The sequence below is a fragment of the Uloborus diversus genome, chromosome 3 (genome assembly GCF_026930045.1).
Source record: "Uloborus diversus isolate 005 chromosome 3, Udiv.v.3.1, whole genome shotgun sequence".
NCBI classification, from domain to species: Eukaryota; Metazoa; Arthropoda; class Arachnida; order Araneae; family Uloboridae; genus Uloborus; species Uloborus diversus.
The window spans coordinates 52,981,886-53,000,567 of record NC_072733.1 but is presented as its reverse complement, the minus strand read 5'-3'; the positions used below and the strand labels follow the sequence as shown (position 1 = coordinate 53,000,567).

General features: G+C 33.3%; 1 protein-coding gene across 1 annotated transcript in view; it reads left to right on the top strand.

Moving 5' to 3' along the window:
* Window positions 1–17,020, top strand: part of LOC129219438 (rhoGEF domain-containing protein gxcJ-like) — a 108,584-nt gene extending 91,564 nt beyond the window's left edge. The window contains exon 13 of the mRNA XM_054853834.1: window positions 16,396–17,020. Coding sequence (XP_054709809.1) covers window positions 16,396–16,524 — 129 coding nt within the window. The 3' untranslated portion in view covers window positions 16,525–17,020. The remainder of the gene's footprint in view (window positions 1–16,395) is intronic.
* Window positions 17,021–18,682: the final 1,662 nt, after the last annotated feature.

The window sequence follows — 18,682 nt, the reverse complement described above, 5'->3', positions numbered from 1 at the left end:
AGCAACGAAATTTTTGCACTGTATGTTATCTAAAAATCTTGCAAAGACTGCATTAAGTACAGTTTCCGTGACTTGTAGTGGCTTCTTCTGGCTTATTAAGCATTTGTAATTGTTGTAGAAACGATAATAAATTTTTAGCTCGATCAGAAGCAAAATTAACATTAAAATCTCAGGTTAAAGGAATTTTATAATAATCTTCATTAACTAAAGCAGGACCTTAAAAAAAAAACTGACTTCAAAATTGCTCCAAATGAAAAATAATTTTATTTTTGATCACCATTCAGACTACTTTTAAACATAAGTTTTGATGTCGGCGCAAAAACAATAGATTAAATGACGCGTCGTTTCTAAATATTTCGTTTATCAGAGAAAACACTCAAACTTACGAAACATTTTAGATTTTACTCCGTGATGAACAAAAAAATGTTTATTTATTTTTGTTTCCCCTACCCTCGTGTTGCGGGATTTGCGGGGATGTACCGTATTACCTCGCATTAGCCGACATGCCGGAAAAAAGCGAGGTTGCGAGGTTGACCAGCGTGCCGGGAAATTCGGATTTTCCGGCATGCCATATAATTCAAGGTTTATTTTGAAACCACACAAAAGTAAATTTTCCCCTCTGTTTCAACCGCAAAGCAACCTCTACTAAGAAAAATAATAATAAATTCCTAAAGTAATCTCCTTTTCAAAAACGAACCGATAAATTTCAGGTCGTCGAGATGAAAAAAGCTGTGGTAGTTTGATGATGCTTTATCTTACTATAGTTAATAAATATTTGTACAAAATTAAAGTGTTTATTAATACTAATAAAACTGATCTGTACTGCCGGGCTGAGCACAAGAATTGAATCTGCAGCTGAGCTCAAAACGAGAAATCTGAAATCACTTTTTTAATGTTTATGCCTCCATGTATTTTATTTAGATGCTACTTTTTCAGGAATTTTATTTTAATATTTTCCATTCACAAAATATTCATAAAACAATGTATTTATGTAGTATATGTTACGAAAAATCAGCTAGTGACAATAATTTGGATAAAAAGTGTAGATACGAATTATACTCGTGTGCTTAGCACACCAGTATAGACCTTATATTATTTTTTAAAAAAAAATTGAATATATATTTGTTATAGTATTAAATTGTTATAATTTTTTAACTTTGTTTTTTTCCGGCATGCCTGAAAGGACCAGGAAAGGGTTGTTGAAAATCTGATGAACCTCATATTTTACGGCATGCTGGCAAATGCGGGGTAATACGGCAGTTTGTTCTGTACACCGTTTAACAGTTCAAAACCCTAAATGAAGCGAGATAATTTTAGTATAATCGCAAAAATGTCTTTGTTTTGAAAATAAATTTAAGATTTAATACTGTTTAAAAATGTTAATTGTAAATAAATGTTATCACCATAAAAAAAAACCACAAGGTTAAGTTTAAATCTGAAACGATAAAATTGGCATATTATTACAACCAGGCTGGGATCTATATTTTGCCCCCCCCCCCCCCTGCAAAAATCACCACGGACATTCACCGGACACTTTATTGGATCCCCCTCCAAATAAATAACTTTTTAACGAGTGTTTGTGTTAAAGTTAAAGTGATTTTAGATTTTATTCTGCGATGCACAAATTAAATGTTTATTTATTTATTTATTTTTTTGTTTTGTTTTTTCGGCCGTCCCCAACCCCCACGTTGCTGAGCCTGCGGGGACGAAGTTCGTTTAAAATATGTACACCTTATCACAACTCAAAACCCCAAATGAAGCGAGATATTTTTAGTATAACTAATCGCAAAAATGTTTTTGTTTTAAAAATAAATTTAAAGATTAAATGCTCTTTTGAATATATATTGCTTACAATGTTATTGGCATTGTATTGTTAAACTCACCTTTCGTTAGGAGATTGCGTTATGTTGCAACGATTATCCATCTTCTGTTAGTTTCATTACTTTTTACTTTTTCTACTATCACTTAAAGCTGACCCAAAGAGTGAAGAAACCGAATTTCCCCAAGCATGCGCGCTTCTGTCGTATGCGCGAACGAAGGGAATGCCAGACGAGAGTTTCGCCATTAATCGTTATGTCACAAATAGCTTTACCCTTCCGTAAGAAGTTATCACGTCAAAAAAAAAAAGAAAAAAAGAAAAACTTCATCACTGTTTTCAGGTCTTATGACTCATCACCACTTTTATGTTGACATTGGGATGTTAAAAGGATCTTTGCAAGAAAGGATTAGCTGAGCTGGCTGGAGGAATTTGATTGAAATTTTTTGGATCACATAAGTATTGTTCGCTATAGCTCTGTAAAATAACCACCACTGCACTGCCCTGCACACAGCGCAGTAGAAAAGCAGTTCAGAGTGGGGAATCTGTAAAATAGCTAATGTAGGAAAAAAGATGTTACACCAACTTTAAGTCGAGTCCCGACTTAACCACTCAAGCGGCTGCGACGTAATATTACGTCAACGAATTTATATGTCATTAGCGGCAGCGACGTAATATTACGTTCGAAGCGTTCGGCTTTCCTGCAGAACACCAGCAGTTTTTCCCCTCGCGGGAAGTGAAGGGTGAAGGAATTGACGAACAGTAGGGGCGTTAAAAGCATCTACCGCTCCTTTGTCCACCCTCCGTGTCAATTTCTCCCAGTCAGGAATCACTTGAGCATGATTTTCAACTGTCATGTTTCTTTTGAAATACTCGTACAATGTGGATTTTTATTTATTTATTTATTTATTTATTTTTTTAATGCTTGCAAGTTTGTGAATAAAAGTAAATAAACATTTTACAATTATTTATAATGGCAATTTTAATATTTGAATAAGTTTGATTATGTAGAAAAATCTCTGAAAGGTCTTATAAATTATGCAATCAAAATTGATTAAGCTTTAATGTAAAATTTGTCATCCCTAATTCTTCAGTTATTGCAGAACTGAGAACTAATATTATTTCTGTAATTTGAGTGTGCTTGGAAAAATCTTGCAGAAATGCTCTTATAGTAATTTTCATGGTAATCTTTAACTCGTATAAAGAGTTCAATGGACCGAAAGTTTTATTCGTAATAACGGAAATTTAGCTGCAATGGAGTTCAAGCAATATAATAGCATTTTTAAGGAAACAAAACCCTTATTTTGTTTCATTGGTTTTCGCTTATGAGGTATTACGTTTTTGAGCAATAAAAAGTTTTAAAGTTTGACGATATCAGATTTACAGTTATGTATATGATTAGAAATGATTTTATTATTTTAATGTTTTGAAGCTCAAATTTAGATAAAAAAAAATCATAACCTCTAATTTCTTTTAAATATTTATGCACTTTAAAACCGTGAAGAATATTCCGAAACGTTCCTACAAAATAATGCGCAGCTAATGTGCTTAAATTCTGGCAGTAACGTATCGAGAAAAAAAAAAGCACAACAGTTTCCCGCTAAAAGACAGTAACCCTTTCCGAAATCAACATGGAATTTTTCTGAAGTATTCAGAAACTTTCTCAATAGAAGGCAATGACGTTTTAGGGAAGAAATCAGGTACTCTGTAAGAAAACTTATTTATGTTAGTTTGTTAGCTCCCTGATTTATCCCCTCAATCTGGATAAACCGTATAGTTGAACTTAAGGCTCAATAATCAAGCTCAATAAGAATTTAATAAAAACGCTGAGTATATTTTGATACTGGTAGCTAAAGATATTTTTTTCAAAACAGCAAGAAGTTTGCATTCCTGCAACTCGAAGCAATTCTGGAAACCTTTTCGCCGAACCACTTGATTTTCGCAGAAAACTGGTGGAAACCCGTTAAATTCTAAAATGTTGCTCGGAAATAACCTGTGACGTTCAGGAATTTTCTTACAATGAAGAAGCTATTTCCACTTTTCTCCTCTCTTCATAGGTGATTTAAATTATAGCATTTGCTCTGGCGCGTTGAAAAGTAAACTAGTGCGTAATAAAAAAAAACAGAAAAAATTGGTGTTTTTGGACAAAAGAACCAAAATTTGAGTTGTTTCTTAACTTTTCATGGGAAGGGGGTGTAAAATCTTTTAAATGATGCTTCAATTGGTTTGATAAAGTATTGATGAAGTTATGGCGCTCCCACCGAAAAAAAAAAGAAGCGTTTAAGAAACAATATATATGATAATGATAATAATAATAATAACAAACAATTTCAGCAAAAGTATTGGAGAAATTCAGGTTTCAAGTTATTCTAATTTCAAATTAATTAGACTTAAATAATGCAATGTGTTCAAAAAATAAAACAAAACTATATTTTATATTATGATTATTAGTTCGTTTTTTGGCCAAAACTAATATTGTGTAGTTGAAGCTTGCAAACTTTTCTCCTAAATAATAAAATTTTAAAGACATGCTAATATTATGTACCTTTTATTCGCCACCTCGCCCCAATTGCGTAAACTGACTTAACGCCCGTATTGAGGTAGGAAAAAGTATTAAGTTGAGCTATTTTTTTTGGGGGGGGGGCGGCTTTGGTTTCGCGTCAGCGACACACTCATGTTTAGAAGCGAAAATAATAATAATAATAATAATAATAAACTTTTCTTGTTACATAATAAAATTAGCAACTAAGTTTGAAGCTTGACCGTGTTAAAAATAAAAAATACAAATTACCATCTATAGCAAGTATTTTGAATCAAGTCTTGCCAGAAACAAGCAGAAAATTCATCGTCTCTTAGCTCTACTGATCGTATCTAGTATTCTCTGGATTTATACCTACTTTTTCGCGACTAAATTTTAGATTAGCAGAAAAGAAATCTGATTTGGTTGAAAGTCAACACTGGTTGGAACAGTAAATTTTCTCTGCAGTAGATAATCTTTTGACTTCGAATCACCAACAGGCCAATCTTAACAGTACTGCAACTATGGGCATGACGCCTTGCGCTTATCCGTCAGTGAAAGCATGCATATATTGGAAGCTCGTTTGAAATACAGCATAACTCCAAACGTACGCGATTTTCAAAGGACAGAAAAAAGTTATCGTTAATTCAAGGATATCGTTAAACCGAGGAGCATGGATTTTTAATGCAGTCGAATCTGCACCAGTGAAATTCGTCGTTAAATTGGGGAAATCTCAAATCGAAGTTATACCGTACTTCAATACAGATAATAAAAAGATGCTTCAGTTGCATAAATGTGTACTAAAATGTGTTCAAATGGGATCCGGTGTACGGGATGTGAACTAAAATGTGTTCCGAATTATGTTTTGTTACAAAGAAAATGCAACAATTGTGTTCTGCTCAAGATATTTGCTTAGTTAAAACTTGGAAACTCATTTGAACAGAGATTGGAAGCACATTTGAGAATAGATTGGGGACAAATTTGAGAACAGATTTTTAGCACATCTTGGCGCACTTGTGAGATCATCCCTTTCTTTGTCACTACTGAGGGAAAGGGGGGGGGGATCCAGATGATAGAAAAGTATTTAATGCCACATTTAAATACTAATCGTAATGGAAGTACATTTGTATCAGAGATTGGAGGTGAGCTATAAGTAAATGTAAAAAATAAAGTCATAATTTTTTAAACTAGCTGCAAAACAAAAAACTATATGATAGAATATAATATAATGCAGTATAGCACCGTTGATGCGTTTTTCAAGCGACTGATATGGAATGATGCATAAATGATTTTTTTTTCTCTGCAGACAATAATTTTCGAAACAGAGACTTATCCAAAAGTTGGATAAGTCTCTATTTCGGTCTCGCTATTTTTTCTTTTGCTACGGCGGCATTCATGTAAAATTATTTTAAATTTTTAAATTTATTTTTTAAATGAAAATACTTTACATATCCGAAACAGGCCAATTTTTAGGTCAATAAAAGAGGGTGAAAAATAATAATAATGTTAAAAATACACAAATAAATCAAGTATAATCTATTAGCTTCAGATTATAGTTCAGAGCAAATCATATTTTTAGTTTATTAAATGATTCATTTTGGAGAACTCATTTAATGAGCAAGTTCAGATAATTTTATGAAATTTTGTTAAAAGCGTTGAAGAAAATAAGCAAAGGAACGAAAGAAAGAAGTGAAAGTGTAAAAATCACTCTTGTACATGTTACACTCACAAAAGCAGTTTGTCTACTTTCTTTCTCTTGAGTACTGAAGCACTCGTGTAAGCCCCCTGAATTTGACTGACAGCAGGGCGGAGAAGATAGATAACGTGACGTATGTTGCTTTTAGAATCCATTTCCAGTTTCATTGCATTCGTGAGGAAATTTCTCTGACCGTTCAACACGTTTCTTATTAGGAGTACAAGTTTCGCCAAGTTTCTTATCCAATTTTAAAACTAATAATTATAAAGTAAACAACAAATTAGCCTTTTTACAACTTAAAATAATTTACCACAACATTTAAACCTAATCCTACAGATTGTAATTTAAAAATTTGTAAAACTATGCTGATTGCAAAAATACTGAAACACATCTATACAACTGCCAATTTAACGTGCACACTAAAGATATATTGACAGATTAATGCATCTTTTAAAAAAACTGAAATATTGTATCTATACCTATTAAATAAAATATAATTTTAAAACAATTTTCTTTATTGATGCCCATTAACCGCATTATCCACCTTTTCATGTATAAATAACATCACTATTGTTATAAGTTTTAAAACTAGAAATCATTGAAGAATGTTTAATGCAGTACATTTATATAGCTTCATTTTAAATCTCAGAATTTTTTTTAAAAACTAAACTTAATGTAATGTAACTTTCAATAGAATACATTGCAAATAAACTTTTTATTGATTGTTGAATGAATTCTGGATCCAAGGGAAGGGATCAATGCACAAATTTTAAAATCAAACATACATTTCTGTTATGATATATCAAAAGGTACAATTTTGAATTAAAAAAAATATATATCAAATTGCAAAAGAAAATTTGCAACATAATTTGTTTCTGGCCGAGGCGGTCGAATCACAGCTCAACCGCCATTTAGCCGGGGCACAAGTACATTTCACTGGCGTGCTAATCAATTTTAGATATCAATGTGAAGGAAGTGCCGGCTTATATGAGATATTTACTGCATTCAGTTTTTTTATGACTATTCTAGACTGACGATCCCAAATAGGGTGAATTTACAACTACTGAATGCGGCAAAGTTTGATAATATACTTATAACTCTTCCTAAGCTCTCTGACTAAGAGATGACACACACACATATATCGCATATTTATTTCTATATGTGTGTTTGAAAACCTGTAACGCATCATCCAAAGCAGAGGATTTATTGTCCTTTAGATTGTACACATATTATCATTTGTCTGATTTCCTGAAGGGAATTGTATCTTTAACTGGAGTTTTGAGTCTGATGATAACATGTCTGTGAGCTTTTTAAAATCAGTTCATTTGCTATTATTTTACAAGACGGAAAGGTATCACAGAAATATTAGAACCTGTTCGGGGAAACCCAAATTTATTTCAATAGTTAATTCAAAATCTATTTTATTTTTCTTCATCTTCTTCAGAACTTAGCGCAGTGGTGGTGCCCAGCCTACGGCAAGGGCGGATTTCAGGGGATAGTCATGGGGGTATGACCCCCCCTACACCATCGACACTATTATCCATTCATCATTACTTTACGTGATCATAATTTAGTAATTGCATACGAGTTAGATGGATGAATGTAGCATATCATGAAAATATATCAATACGCATTGTGTTCAGATGCTTCATGAATAAAGTTGTCATCTGTAATAATTTTTAGTCTATTAATTATTTGTTTAAGTAAATATTTGAAATAATTCTTCCTTTCATTGATTCTGATATTAATTTGGGAAAAAAATGTGCAGTTCTAGATGCCATGTTTTTTGCCGATTCGATACATTTTATTGACACCCAAACAGTGTCAGAAATTTTTCGTAACCAAAACTGAATATTTTTCAGCATGATCACCCCTCCCCCTAAAATGCTTGTCTGCATCCTCCCTTGATCTACGGCCCGTGAAGCATATGTGCTCTGTAAAAAGAAATGTGTAAGGTTACCAGTATTAATAGGTGTAACGTTACAAGAATTATGTTTTTGGTTTGGAAGGTTGTCGTAACATAAAGGCATAATCATAAGCAGACTATTCATTATTTATGAGAGTGTAAATATATATTATTAACGTATCCCTGGGCTTTTATAATGATCTTAAATGAGGAATATAAAAAATGTGAAATTCATTTATAAATTAATTAGTTGGTTAAGAACCAACCAATTTTAAGAGAAAATATATATATATATTTTTTTTTTTGCTGTTGTGAGATTAGTATAGAAATAATTCTGTTCTAAAGGAGACAGCTTTTTTCTTTAGAATTTTTTCTATAGCTTTCTTGGGGTAGAGTGGGATGTAGGATCTTTCGAGAAAACATGAAAAGCACCTTGTTGCACTCGATGTTGAAATCGATAAGGAATTCAGTTTCTACTTATTCTAGTTTGAAAGAAAGGCATGAGTAGAAAGAGCGAGCACATTCACAATACACAATAGCTCTTATCAATGGGGGTCGTTCCTGGGGGATCTTTTACCTCACGTGTGTTTGCAGGAGACCTTGTCTCAATGGTCTAAGGTCAGTTCTAACTGGTTTGTACTTTCAAATACGTATGACACAGAGACCTAAACGTAATGAACAAAGTGATAGAAAACTATTGTGATTGACCAATAATTGTGAATGGTTTTTGATGTTTTCAAGGCAAATCATTAATTTAAAAAAAAGTGTTTAAAAGTATCACATTTTAAAACTTACATCCAAACTTTTACATCAATCAGAATGTATCACACAACTTTTTAACGAATTCCTTACAAAACTAAAATTGTATGAGGCATTCACAATTCCACAGAACGGATTTGTAAATCACGTAATTTTTTGGGTAATATAGATGGTAGAGTGATAATAAAATCCTCGATAAATTAGCGAATTTCGTTCTGATAGTTTTCTGCCTTATCTCTGTTCAGGTCGTGATTTCGAATCTCCTCCCCTCCCCCCACTAACCCCCTAACTGACGAACCTACCATTACCGTAATAATGTTAGATCTAAGTAGTTATTTGTTTTTATTTCATTACTCCAAAAAAATCTAGTTCTTCTGTGATCTTGCCATACATTCAGTGCGTCTTACTATTCCGTCATTCGTGTTTAGTGACGAAAGGTCATAAGTCTGGGACTTATGCCCTTACTAACGAAACTACGAAACACTAACTTACACTAACGAAAAATGTGACCCCTCAATACAGTCGACTCCCGCTACAAAGCGATCCCACTTACGCGAAATGGCTATAACGCGAGTTTTTCAGGAGCAACGAATTTTAGAGCTAAAGCTAATTTCTTGCTCTCAATACTATTTGGAAAGGAATCGTGATGCTAAGTTTCGGCTTTGTTATTGACAACTAAACATTAATTCGTGAATGTATTTTCATCCTTTCTGCATCACTGACTGCGCAAGTTCCCACACACCGCATTATAAACATAGCTTTGTTAGTGTGTATAGATCACCACTCCTCATTTTTCATTTATTTTTTCTAAGTATGAAAGGTTATGAAATATTGTGGCATCCATGCACGCTGTTTCATCTAAAGTTTGAAGATGGAAACAAAAAGTGAAAGTTTGCCACAATTTAAGAAAAGGTAAAGAATCTTGATAAGCTTAACAACTAGAAAGTGGGTCGAAAGTAGCACGACAATTAGGTATGGCGAATCTTTCATACGTATAATTAGAAGTCAAGAGAAGGCAATCCATATAAGTCCAAGGGGTTCCAGTACCATAGATGTAAGTGTTATAAAAGTAAATGCGAAGCTACTGTATTTAAAAATATATTAGGATGACGATCAGACTTCGCAGGATAAATCATCTTCAATTTTTAAGATATAAATGTAACTTATTGTATCTACTGTACAGTACTATTACAGTGAAGTGCTTTATTATTACTACATACTGCACGTACCGTACTGTTTTATTTTTATATATTTCTCTCCCATTGACATAACATGCAGAGTTTTCCTTCAAACGATACTAAACTTTCATAATATCTGACAGCGTACAAGAGAAACATAATATAAAATGTGAAGCAAAAATATTGAAAATTCGATGAAATAGGAACGTTTAAAGCAATTATTTTTTCACTGTGCATGCGCGAAAGATAACAATTTATAACCTTTATAATTCAAATTCCAGATAGATCTTACAACTCATAAAAAAAATTCCACTTCGATATCATTAAAATTTACAAAGTAATCAGTGTTCAAATGGGCCGAATTTCAATAATTCTTGGCTAGGCAACGAATGATAAGGGGTCGTTCTCAAACTGGCAAAACTTTCTTCTTATCGTGCAAAATGATTCATGATAAAAACGGATTATTCGCGAACGATCCCTCATGCTTCGTCGCCTATCCAAGAATTCGGCTTATTAGATCGCTGACAACTTTTCAAATTTTAAAGATATCGAGTGGAATTTTTTCAATAGTTGAAGGATCTATCTGGAATTTGGATTATGAAAGTTATGATTTTCTTATAGTTCGCGCATGCACAGTGAAAAAATAATTGCTTTAAACGTTCATAGTTCATCAAATTTTCAATGCTTTTACTTCAAATTTTATTACTATATTTCTCAAGTATGCTGTGAAATATTCTGAAAGTTTAGTAACCTTTGACGGAAAACTGCGTGTTATGAGCCGAAAACCGTCAAAAACAATTTGTATTTTTCAAAGAAATGCTTATATCTCCGTAGTTTTAAGTGATATTTTCACCAAAATATAAAAATAAATTCTACATAGTTCTTTAACTTATTTCTGAAAGTTGTAGCGTATTCTAAGCTATTTACAGTAAAAGAAGTTCAAAAACCTTTTTTTGTTTCCTCATATTGTTGCTAGTCCCCTAACTGAATAGACTTAATTTTTATTGGAAAATGATAACTGGAGTATACTTTTTATTTGAAAAAAATTACACAGAATTAGCTTCTTATTTCTGGAGAAATCCGTAAAACTGAATTTTTCAAAGTTTCCTAATACCAAATGACTACTTTTGGTCATATAGTGTATGCGCGTGTCGAAGTGTTGATGTGTAATATTATACACACATTGTGTTGAAAAGCATAGTAACACGATGTTGTTTCAGAAGAACGAAGCCAAGCGTTTGAGTATCTGTTTTCAATGCTTTTCGAATTCCTTCTCTGTACAACTTTATACAACTGACCGTCGAACACGCCCAGGAATGGGGAGTATTGGAAGTCACTCGTGCGAACTAAAAGGCAGGCGTGGTCGAAGATAATCTTGACACTTTCCAGGGGGAGAAGCAGAGTTCCAATATGTGCTGCAGTGAAACTAACGTGCGAAAACCTGCTGCAATATGGCTACAATTTTTCCTTGAATTAGAGCCGCCAAAGTGGTTAAGCAAGGGATGCGTTCCAAGGCCCCTCGCGTAAGTCGAAATTTCGCGTTGTGGAAAAGGGTATGTGTAAAAACTTTTATAAACATAACCAATCATTTTAGACACTTGTAAACACAACCTAAAACAGATAAAAACCTTTCCTTACTTATACATTACTTTTCTTAACAACTGTTTCTTACATAAAGAACTAGATTTTTATTTGTATTTAAAAAAAAAAAGTTTTATTCAACATAAAATACTGCTATGATGCACAAAAACAATGATGAATGGGAAAGAAAGACATAAAATAAACCAGTACCGTTTTTACAGCATGTAGTAAGGAAAACAAATGCCATAGTTATACTGTACAGTTGATTCAGTAATGATATTTGTAACTCAAAAAAAGTCAAAATGATGATGATTTATGCTGCGTGATCAAACCGTTATTCTTATACATTTTTAAATACTGTTGCTTTATTGGTTCTTTTATGAAGTTTCCATCTATGGCATTACCCCTCTTCCTGGTTTCTTTAATTTACAATAAAGAGCAGCTTCCATTTTCATAATTTTTGCATTTTGCTTGGATACTATTACTCGATGAACTTTTATGGATTTCCTTTTCTTGACTTTTAATTGTACATATGGAAGATTCACTTATACCTTCATACCTAATTGTTGTGCTACCGAAGCATTTTTTGGTTCAACTTCAGCTTTTCAAGAAGCTTTACCTTTTCTTTAATTGTCAGAAACGTTCTCTTTTTCTTTCTATCTTCACCAACTTTAGATAAAGCAGCGCTCCTAGGTGTCGTTATATTTCATTAACTTTCGTAATTAGAATGAAAAAAAAATAATGGAAAATGAGAAGTAGTTATTTATATAAGCGATAAAAGACTAGTAACAGTGTGGGTACTTCTGCTCTTAGTGATTCTAAAGGGATGAAGGTCTGTTCACAAAAACAACTTACTCACCGCTGTTCCTTTCCGCAAAATTTTCATGTTGCGGGCGAGGAATTCGCGCTTGCTCAAAAATTCTTTACTGTTGAAAAAAACGCGTTATAGTCATTCCGCGTAAGTCGGATCGCTTTGTAGCGGGAGTCGACTGTATATTGGATATTTTGATATTTATCCAATGTTTTCAACCAATGCAAAATAAAGTGTTTAGTAACTGCTTCCTTAAATCAGAGTTATTTATTTTCTTATATTATTATAATGCATCAACTTTAAAAGTAATTTTTCTTTCGTTATTTATATTCATTTATTACATGTTCATGATTTTGCCTCACCCACTCAAAAAGTAATTTAATTGCATCCGAGTTCATTTCAACCACTCATAAAAATAAATATATAAATAAATAAATATTCAATTTATCAGAGCTTATCTTAATTTGTTGAAGTCTTTAGAAAATCAATACTTTTGTCAGGAAATAGAACATTGAAATAAAGTGGAATTCAAATGCTCTAAAACAGTGGTGGTTTCAAAACTGATTCATGTGGCCAGCTGAAATATCAGGTATAGATAAATGAATTTACTAAAAAATGTGGCTTTATTTTAAAGAATTTAAATTCAAGCATCAGTATATTGCATTCTCTATATTTTTACTTCACTTAAATTTATATATTAAAAACAAACGAAAACAGTTTATAATTAATTTCTTTAGTATGCACTCACATTTTTTCAATCACAATCACACGCTTTGATGAGCCATTTCGCGTAAGTCGGATCGCGTTGTAGCGGGAGTCAACTGTACTTGCAAATGCTCTTGTAAATTAATCGTGTAAAGCCCCTGTAATGGTCGTCGTTTTCCTGCCTAATCATAGAAACATTAAAAGGTAAACCTTTCTGTTAGAGTAAATTTTCAAAATTCTTGCTACGGATCGTATTATTTAAATCGCATAAAACTGTCATAAAGAGAGAAATTCAACAATGCGAAAGCATCTAAGGTCTGTTGAAAAATATGCAACAGAAAATAATAATTTGTTCCCCAGTGTAATTTACTCATTGCGAAAATCTTTTAAGCAAACTCTCTAGCTGCACTTCCGTTCATTTCTAACAGTCGTAGTTTTCTACGCAGTGATTATTCCTGCAATTCTCTCAAATAATACATTCCCGTATTCTACTAGTGTCAAGCTCTTCCGAAGTCGTTAAAATTAATTGGAAGCATCAAATGGCTTGCACGTCATCCATTACTATGGTAACGGAAAGGGAGAGGAGAGAGTGTAAATTGATGCAACTAATTTTGAAACGAAAAGTTTTATTCTATTTAAAGAACCCTACGGCGTTAGTACAGTTAATTCTGCCCTAAAGCATTATTATCGTTATTAAAATCGATAAAAACGTTAATAAAGCACAAAGTATTGCATACTATTGCATACAGGTTTTTTAGGGTTACAAGCAGAGTTGCGGAGTCAGATTGATTTTGGGGCAAAGAAGTCAAAGTCGGGGGCCAAAGGTTTAATGTTTCAAGAGTCGGTAAGTTTCCTTCAAAGTCCGCAACTCAGCCAGTTCTTGTGGAGTTGGACTGATTTTGGAATAAAGGAATCGGATTGATTTTGAGGTAAAGGAGTCGAGGTCGAAGGTTTAAATTTCTGGAGTATGAGTTGGTCATTTTCCCTCCTACTCCGCAGCTCCGGTTACAAGGGACACATTTTTCAATGTCAATAAGAGCTTACGGATGGAAGAATACTCAACAAAAGAAAACAAAGCCATCGAAAAATAGATAGTAAAAACATAATTTTTAACTAGTAACCAGTGACGGGTTGGAAGCTGAAATGAAGAAAAAAATAAATTATTTTCCAAAAAAAAAAAAAAAAACAGACTTAAAAACAAAGAGGAACTAAAAAGTAAAAAAAATAAATTGGTCATACTTACAATACGATTTCCTACCCAAAGGTATAAATCAAATTTATTTTACAATTCCAGTACAAAAATCAACTAAACACACAATTATAAAATAAACTCTTATTTTAATTACTATACGATGAATTATTCTAATACCTAACTAATTTTATACTATCTCTTAATTTTTAATAACCGTTTGATGTAGGGACCTTCTATAAACTACTATTTAACGTAACTGATTAGGTTTAGCTTTATAAAGACTTTCGCATTTTGTTAAATTAGTGTTTAACTCAAGATTTGGTGGGTTTTCAGTTACAGTTTGGGACCTAAGTTAGATCACTCCTATCCATTAAACAAAGAAAAACATAAAAATCGTTTCACTAAGTAAGACGCTATGAATTTACAAACAACAAAGAGCGAGTAAGAAATTTGAAGAGTTCCCTCGATTTCTACAGAATCCCTCATACCTAGACTTGAAGACATTTAAACGACCGAGAGAAATATACCGTTTCAAACTGAAAAAGAATTTTCCTAACGTGGTTCCATCAACCAATCAACCAGCTTAAGTTGCGATTCATAGAACGACATCGGAAGCAACCAGTTAACCGATAGCTCTCAAGAACGCTGCGTTTAGCAACCGGTTAATCACCAGTCTACCGGTTCAGCTCGTCGAACGCAACCATAGAATGTGTGTACTGTGGAAGTTGAACTTCACACCAAATTACAGTACAGTGAAGCAGCGCACCCCAAATTGCCAGTCTAGCTGGCACACGACAACATCAACAACTTGTTCTAGAGTCCTGGAAAATAATTAAATCTGTCTTTGAAACTCCTTAAAACGTGCTTCAATTTTATTTCTTATCAAGTGCATATATCCTTAAGTGTCCGAATGGGAAGATGTTACTCAATCGTTACCTATTTTCTAAACTTACGTTTACCATTTCCAGGTCAGTTCTTCTAAAGCATTTTTTATTGATCTTTTCACATTTAATTCAGTGTTGTGTTTATCGGTGGGTTCTGGGTTGAGCATAAAGTAACTATACATGGTTCGTATTCGTCGCTCGTGAGTTATTGACGATGCATTTTCTTTTCTACTCCTTCGCTCTTCTTCTCGATTAATGTCTGCAATTTGTCGAACTACGAGCAATTTTTATTTTAATTGATCTTTATCTGGGAAAGAATGTATGCCTTTAAAAAGGATTTGCTTTGCCTAGTTTTTCCTGATATATTTGTAGTCCTAATTACCTTTTATAAGGCATCAAAATGAAGAATTTTAACATCTCTCAAAATTTTACCCCGGAGGAGAGACTCCCCCCTCCCACCCTGAAATTATGAATCTTCTATACTCCACTTAAAGCAGGCCACTTTATCATTCTCATAATACCCCCTGAAGGTCAATCAAAAAAAAAAAAACAGCATTGCAAAACCAAAATTATGGATTTTTGCAATAGCTGCCGAAACTCTCCCAATTCGTTTGGGAGACTGCCGAATTTTGATGCCTTCTCCCAAACTCCCTAATGAAGAAATTACAATGCATTGTCAAAACAACTAAATTTCCTCAAAAGGGGATTTTTTAGTGATTGAAAATCGAAAAAAAAAAAAAATATGGTAAAATGCTCGCGATCGTAAAAACGAAAACTTTTTTTACACGTGTATGATAATTTTAGATGTCCGATCATTTCCGAAAAAATGCAGTAAAATGGCCTCAATTTTCCCTAAACTTTGACCTGCGGCAAGGAATCTTAAAAATAGTAACTTCAATTTACAAATTTCGGGTCCAATATATTAAATTTAAGAAATTCCTACTTGTATTTAAAAAATCCCTTTTACACTCAAACACTTGCGCAAAATTTATTCATGCAAAATCTCCCTAACCCCCCACCAGTTGGAGCCGCTGTAATGAACATTCACGTCAACAAAAAACATGCTCATTACTTTCATAACGCACCCTGTAAATATCAAATTGAGTCCAAGAATGTCTTTTTCCACATTTCGAAATCTATAACAAAACTAAATAGTACAAAGGAAAATTATTTAATATTTTAACATGCATTATCTTCAACAATGACGAAAGTATACGTATTTTACTGATTGATATTGCGGTTTTAAATATATTCTTCTGCGCTTTTTCAATGTGCTTTTGACCCATGGAAAATGCAAAAATTAATTGGCATACAAAATGTTCTGATTTTTCTATATTTTGATTTTTCAGGGAGAAAGTAAGAAAGAAACTAAAGAATGGTTGCGGCAGCTGAGATACCATGCAAAAGATTTGGGATCGTGGCGCAAGCGAAGAAATGCTCTGGCTAATATCATGATCAACGGAATGATTAGACAGTAATTTGGAAATTGAAACAATTCAATTAGCAAAAAGAAAGGAAATGGCCATGCTTGTGAGCCAGTGAAAGACATTCGAACTGTTAAACCTTTCTTTCATGACGCTTTAACGGATAGAAATGACAGGATGCGGCCATGATCTTTCGCTTCAACGGATAGAAATGGGAGAACGCGGCCATGATCTTTATATTGTTCCTTTTAATACGCAAATGTCTTTGAGTCTCGTTCATTACAAGTCCTTCCCCCTATCTGTGATGTTCAACATTCCATGGTTTTAGAGACGGTGAGGCTTGATCTTTGATAGCAGTTAGTGATGAAACTCTACAGTCTTGGATCTAGTCTTTTTATTTTTGTAAATGTTTAAAATGGTTGTTCGATGAAGTTTTCACAATTCATTGCTCATATGAAATTGGCTTTGTAAGCAAATATTTTATAACGAAAGCTTGAGTATTTTAGCAACTGTCTTGCATAAAAATGTTAATAAATTATCACTTGCTTGTTTTATGTGTCACTTGATTATTTAATGGGAACATGAATCAGGATCATTTAGTTGCTCATCAATTTTAAATACCACATTGAAGCGAATTGCATCAGCAATTTTTAGAAATTTATTTTTGCTGCAATTTAGTTCTGATCAACAGAAAATTTGCCCTGATGATTCCCCAAGGCTTTCAAGATTTTAATTCAAACCTTCCAACGCAAATTCTCTCACATATGAGGCAGTGAGAATCAAAGGATTGTAAGTGAACATTTCCGAGTTTCAAGCAGAACAAGTTTAAGTTCCGGTCCTAGGTATGCTATCATTGAAAAGTTTTTCTAAATTATGCTGTATAGCGGCACCCACCAGGGCTACTAGTACTACTACTGGCACTCTTGCTCTAAAACCCCAGAGGAGAGTCTCTCCTACCATCTGTACTGGTTATCTCCGAATTTTTAATTTTGGCACTTGCATCCTTCTGCTTCTCACCGCCTCATATGATGATTTACGTTCGCTTGTGTAGTTCCTCCTCATTCGTTTCTACCTCACTTTCAGTTCCATGTGTTGAAGTTGTAGCTACAGCTTCAGTAGGAATCTGTTCAAATTTTTCCTTAAGAGCATCATCCTTTAGCTTTCTCAGTTCTTTGCGACAAACAACACATATATTTGCTCTAGGATGAATTTCATGAGGCTTTAGTTACACCATCTACGACAAAACTGGTCTCAAGCCATTGCGCACAAGATGTTTTGGCAGTTCAAAAGGATTACAACAGACTTACTTAACAAGTTTTGCCATTATGTACAATCAAATTTGCGGAACATTACTGTAAATAAAACTAAGTTGCAAGTAAAAACAAGAAAACAATGGCGTACCAATCAATATAAAAAAAACTGCAATGCAATCATACTTGTAGGCAAAAGAAATTCTAACAGCAGTAAATTGCTTGCAGCCATGGGCGGATCCAGGGAGGGGGGCCATGGGGGCCATGGCATCCTCCGAGAAAAATTTCAAGAATAGTTAAAATCCCCTTTTTTTTCAGCAAAAATGTAAAAAATTTCTCTTATAATACATACAAAATCTAACAATTAGGGAAACAATGAGAAGGGGAAGAAAGTTTCAAAAACAGTAAAAAACTTTTTTACAGCTAAGTATAAAAAAATCCTTACTATTCCTCAAAGTCCTAACAACAATATAAAAACAACGCCGGGGAGTCATAAAAGCATACTGAGGAAGTTTCAAGTATAGTTTTTTAAACCCTCCTTCGTAGCTTAAATTGAAAAAAAAAAAGAAAGAAAAAAAAAACCTTCATTGTAATTCATGTGAAGTCTAACAAGAATAGAAACAATGTCAGAGGGAGAGCATGGCCACCCCACGAAAATTTCAAAAATATCAAGTGTTAACCAAATATTTGGGTTCATTTAGCATAATATGCTCGCCTTGTTAGATGTGTTTACTTCCCCCATGGGGGAAAGAAAAGGGTATGTGTTAGTAAGTGTCCGATAAAAAATTATACATTTAATGATTGCGAATTAAGTCAAAGTTAGATTTAAGTTTTAACCTGGCTTTATGCAGTGCTCTGTAATTATTTTTCATTCCTTTTTAATATGGGACCCGCCAAACCACTCCTCTTCCTCTTGTTCCATATTACCGATGATCGTCAACAAACAACGTTTTAGTTTCTAA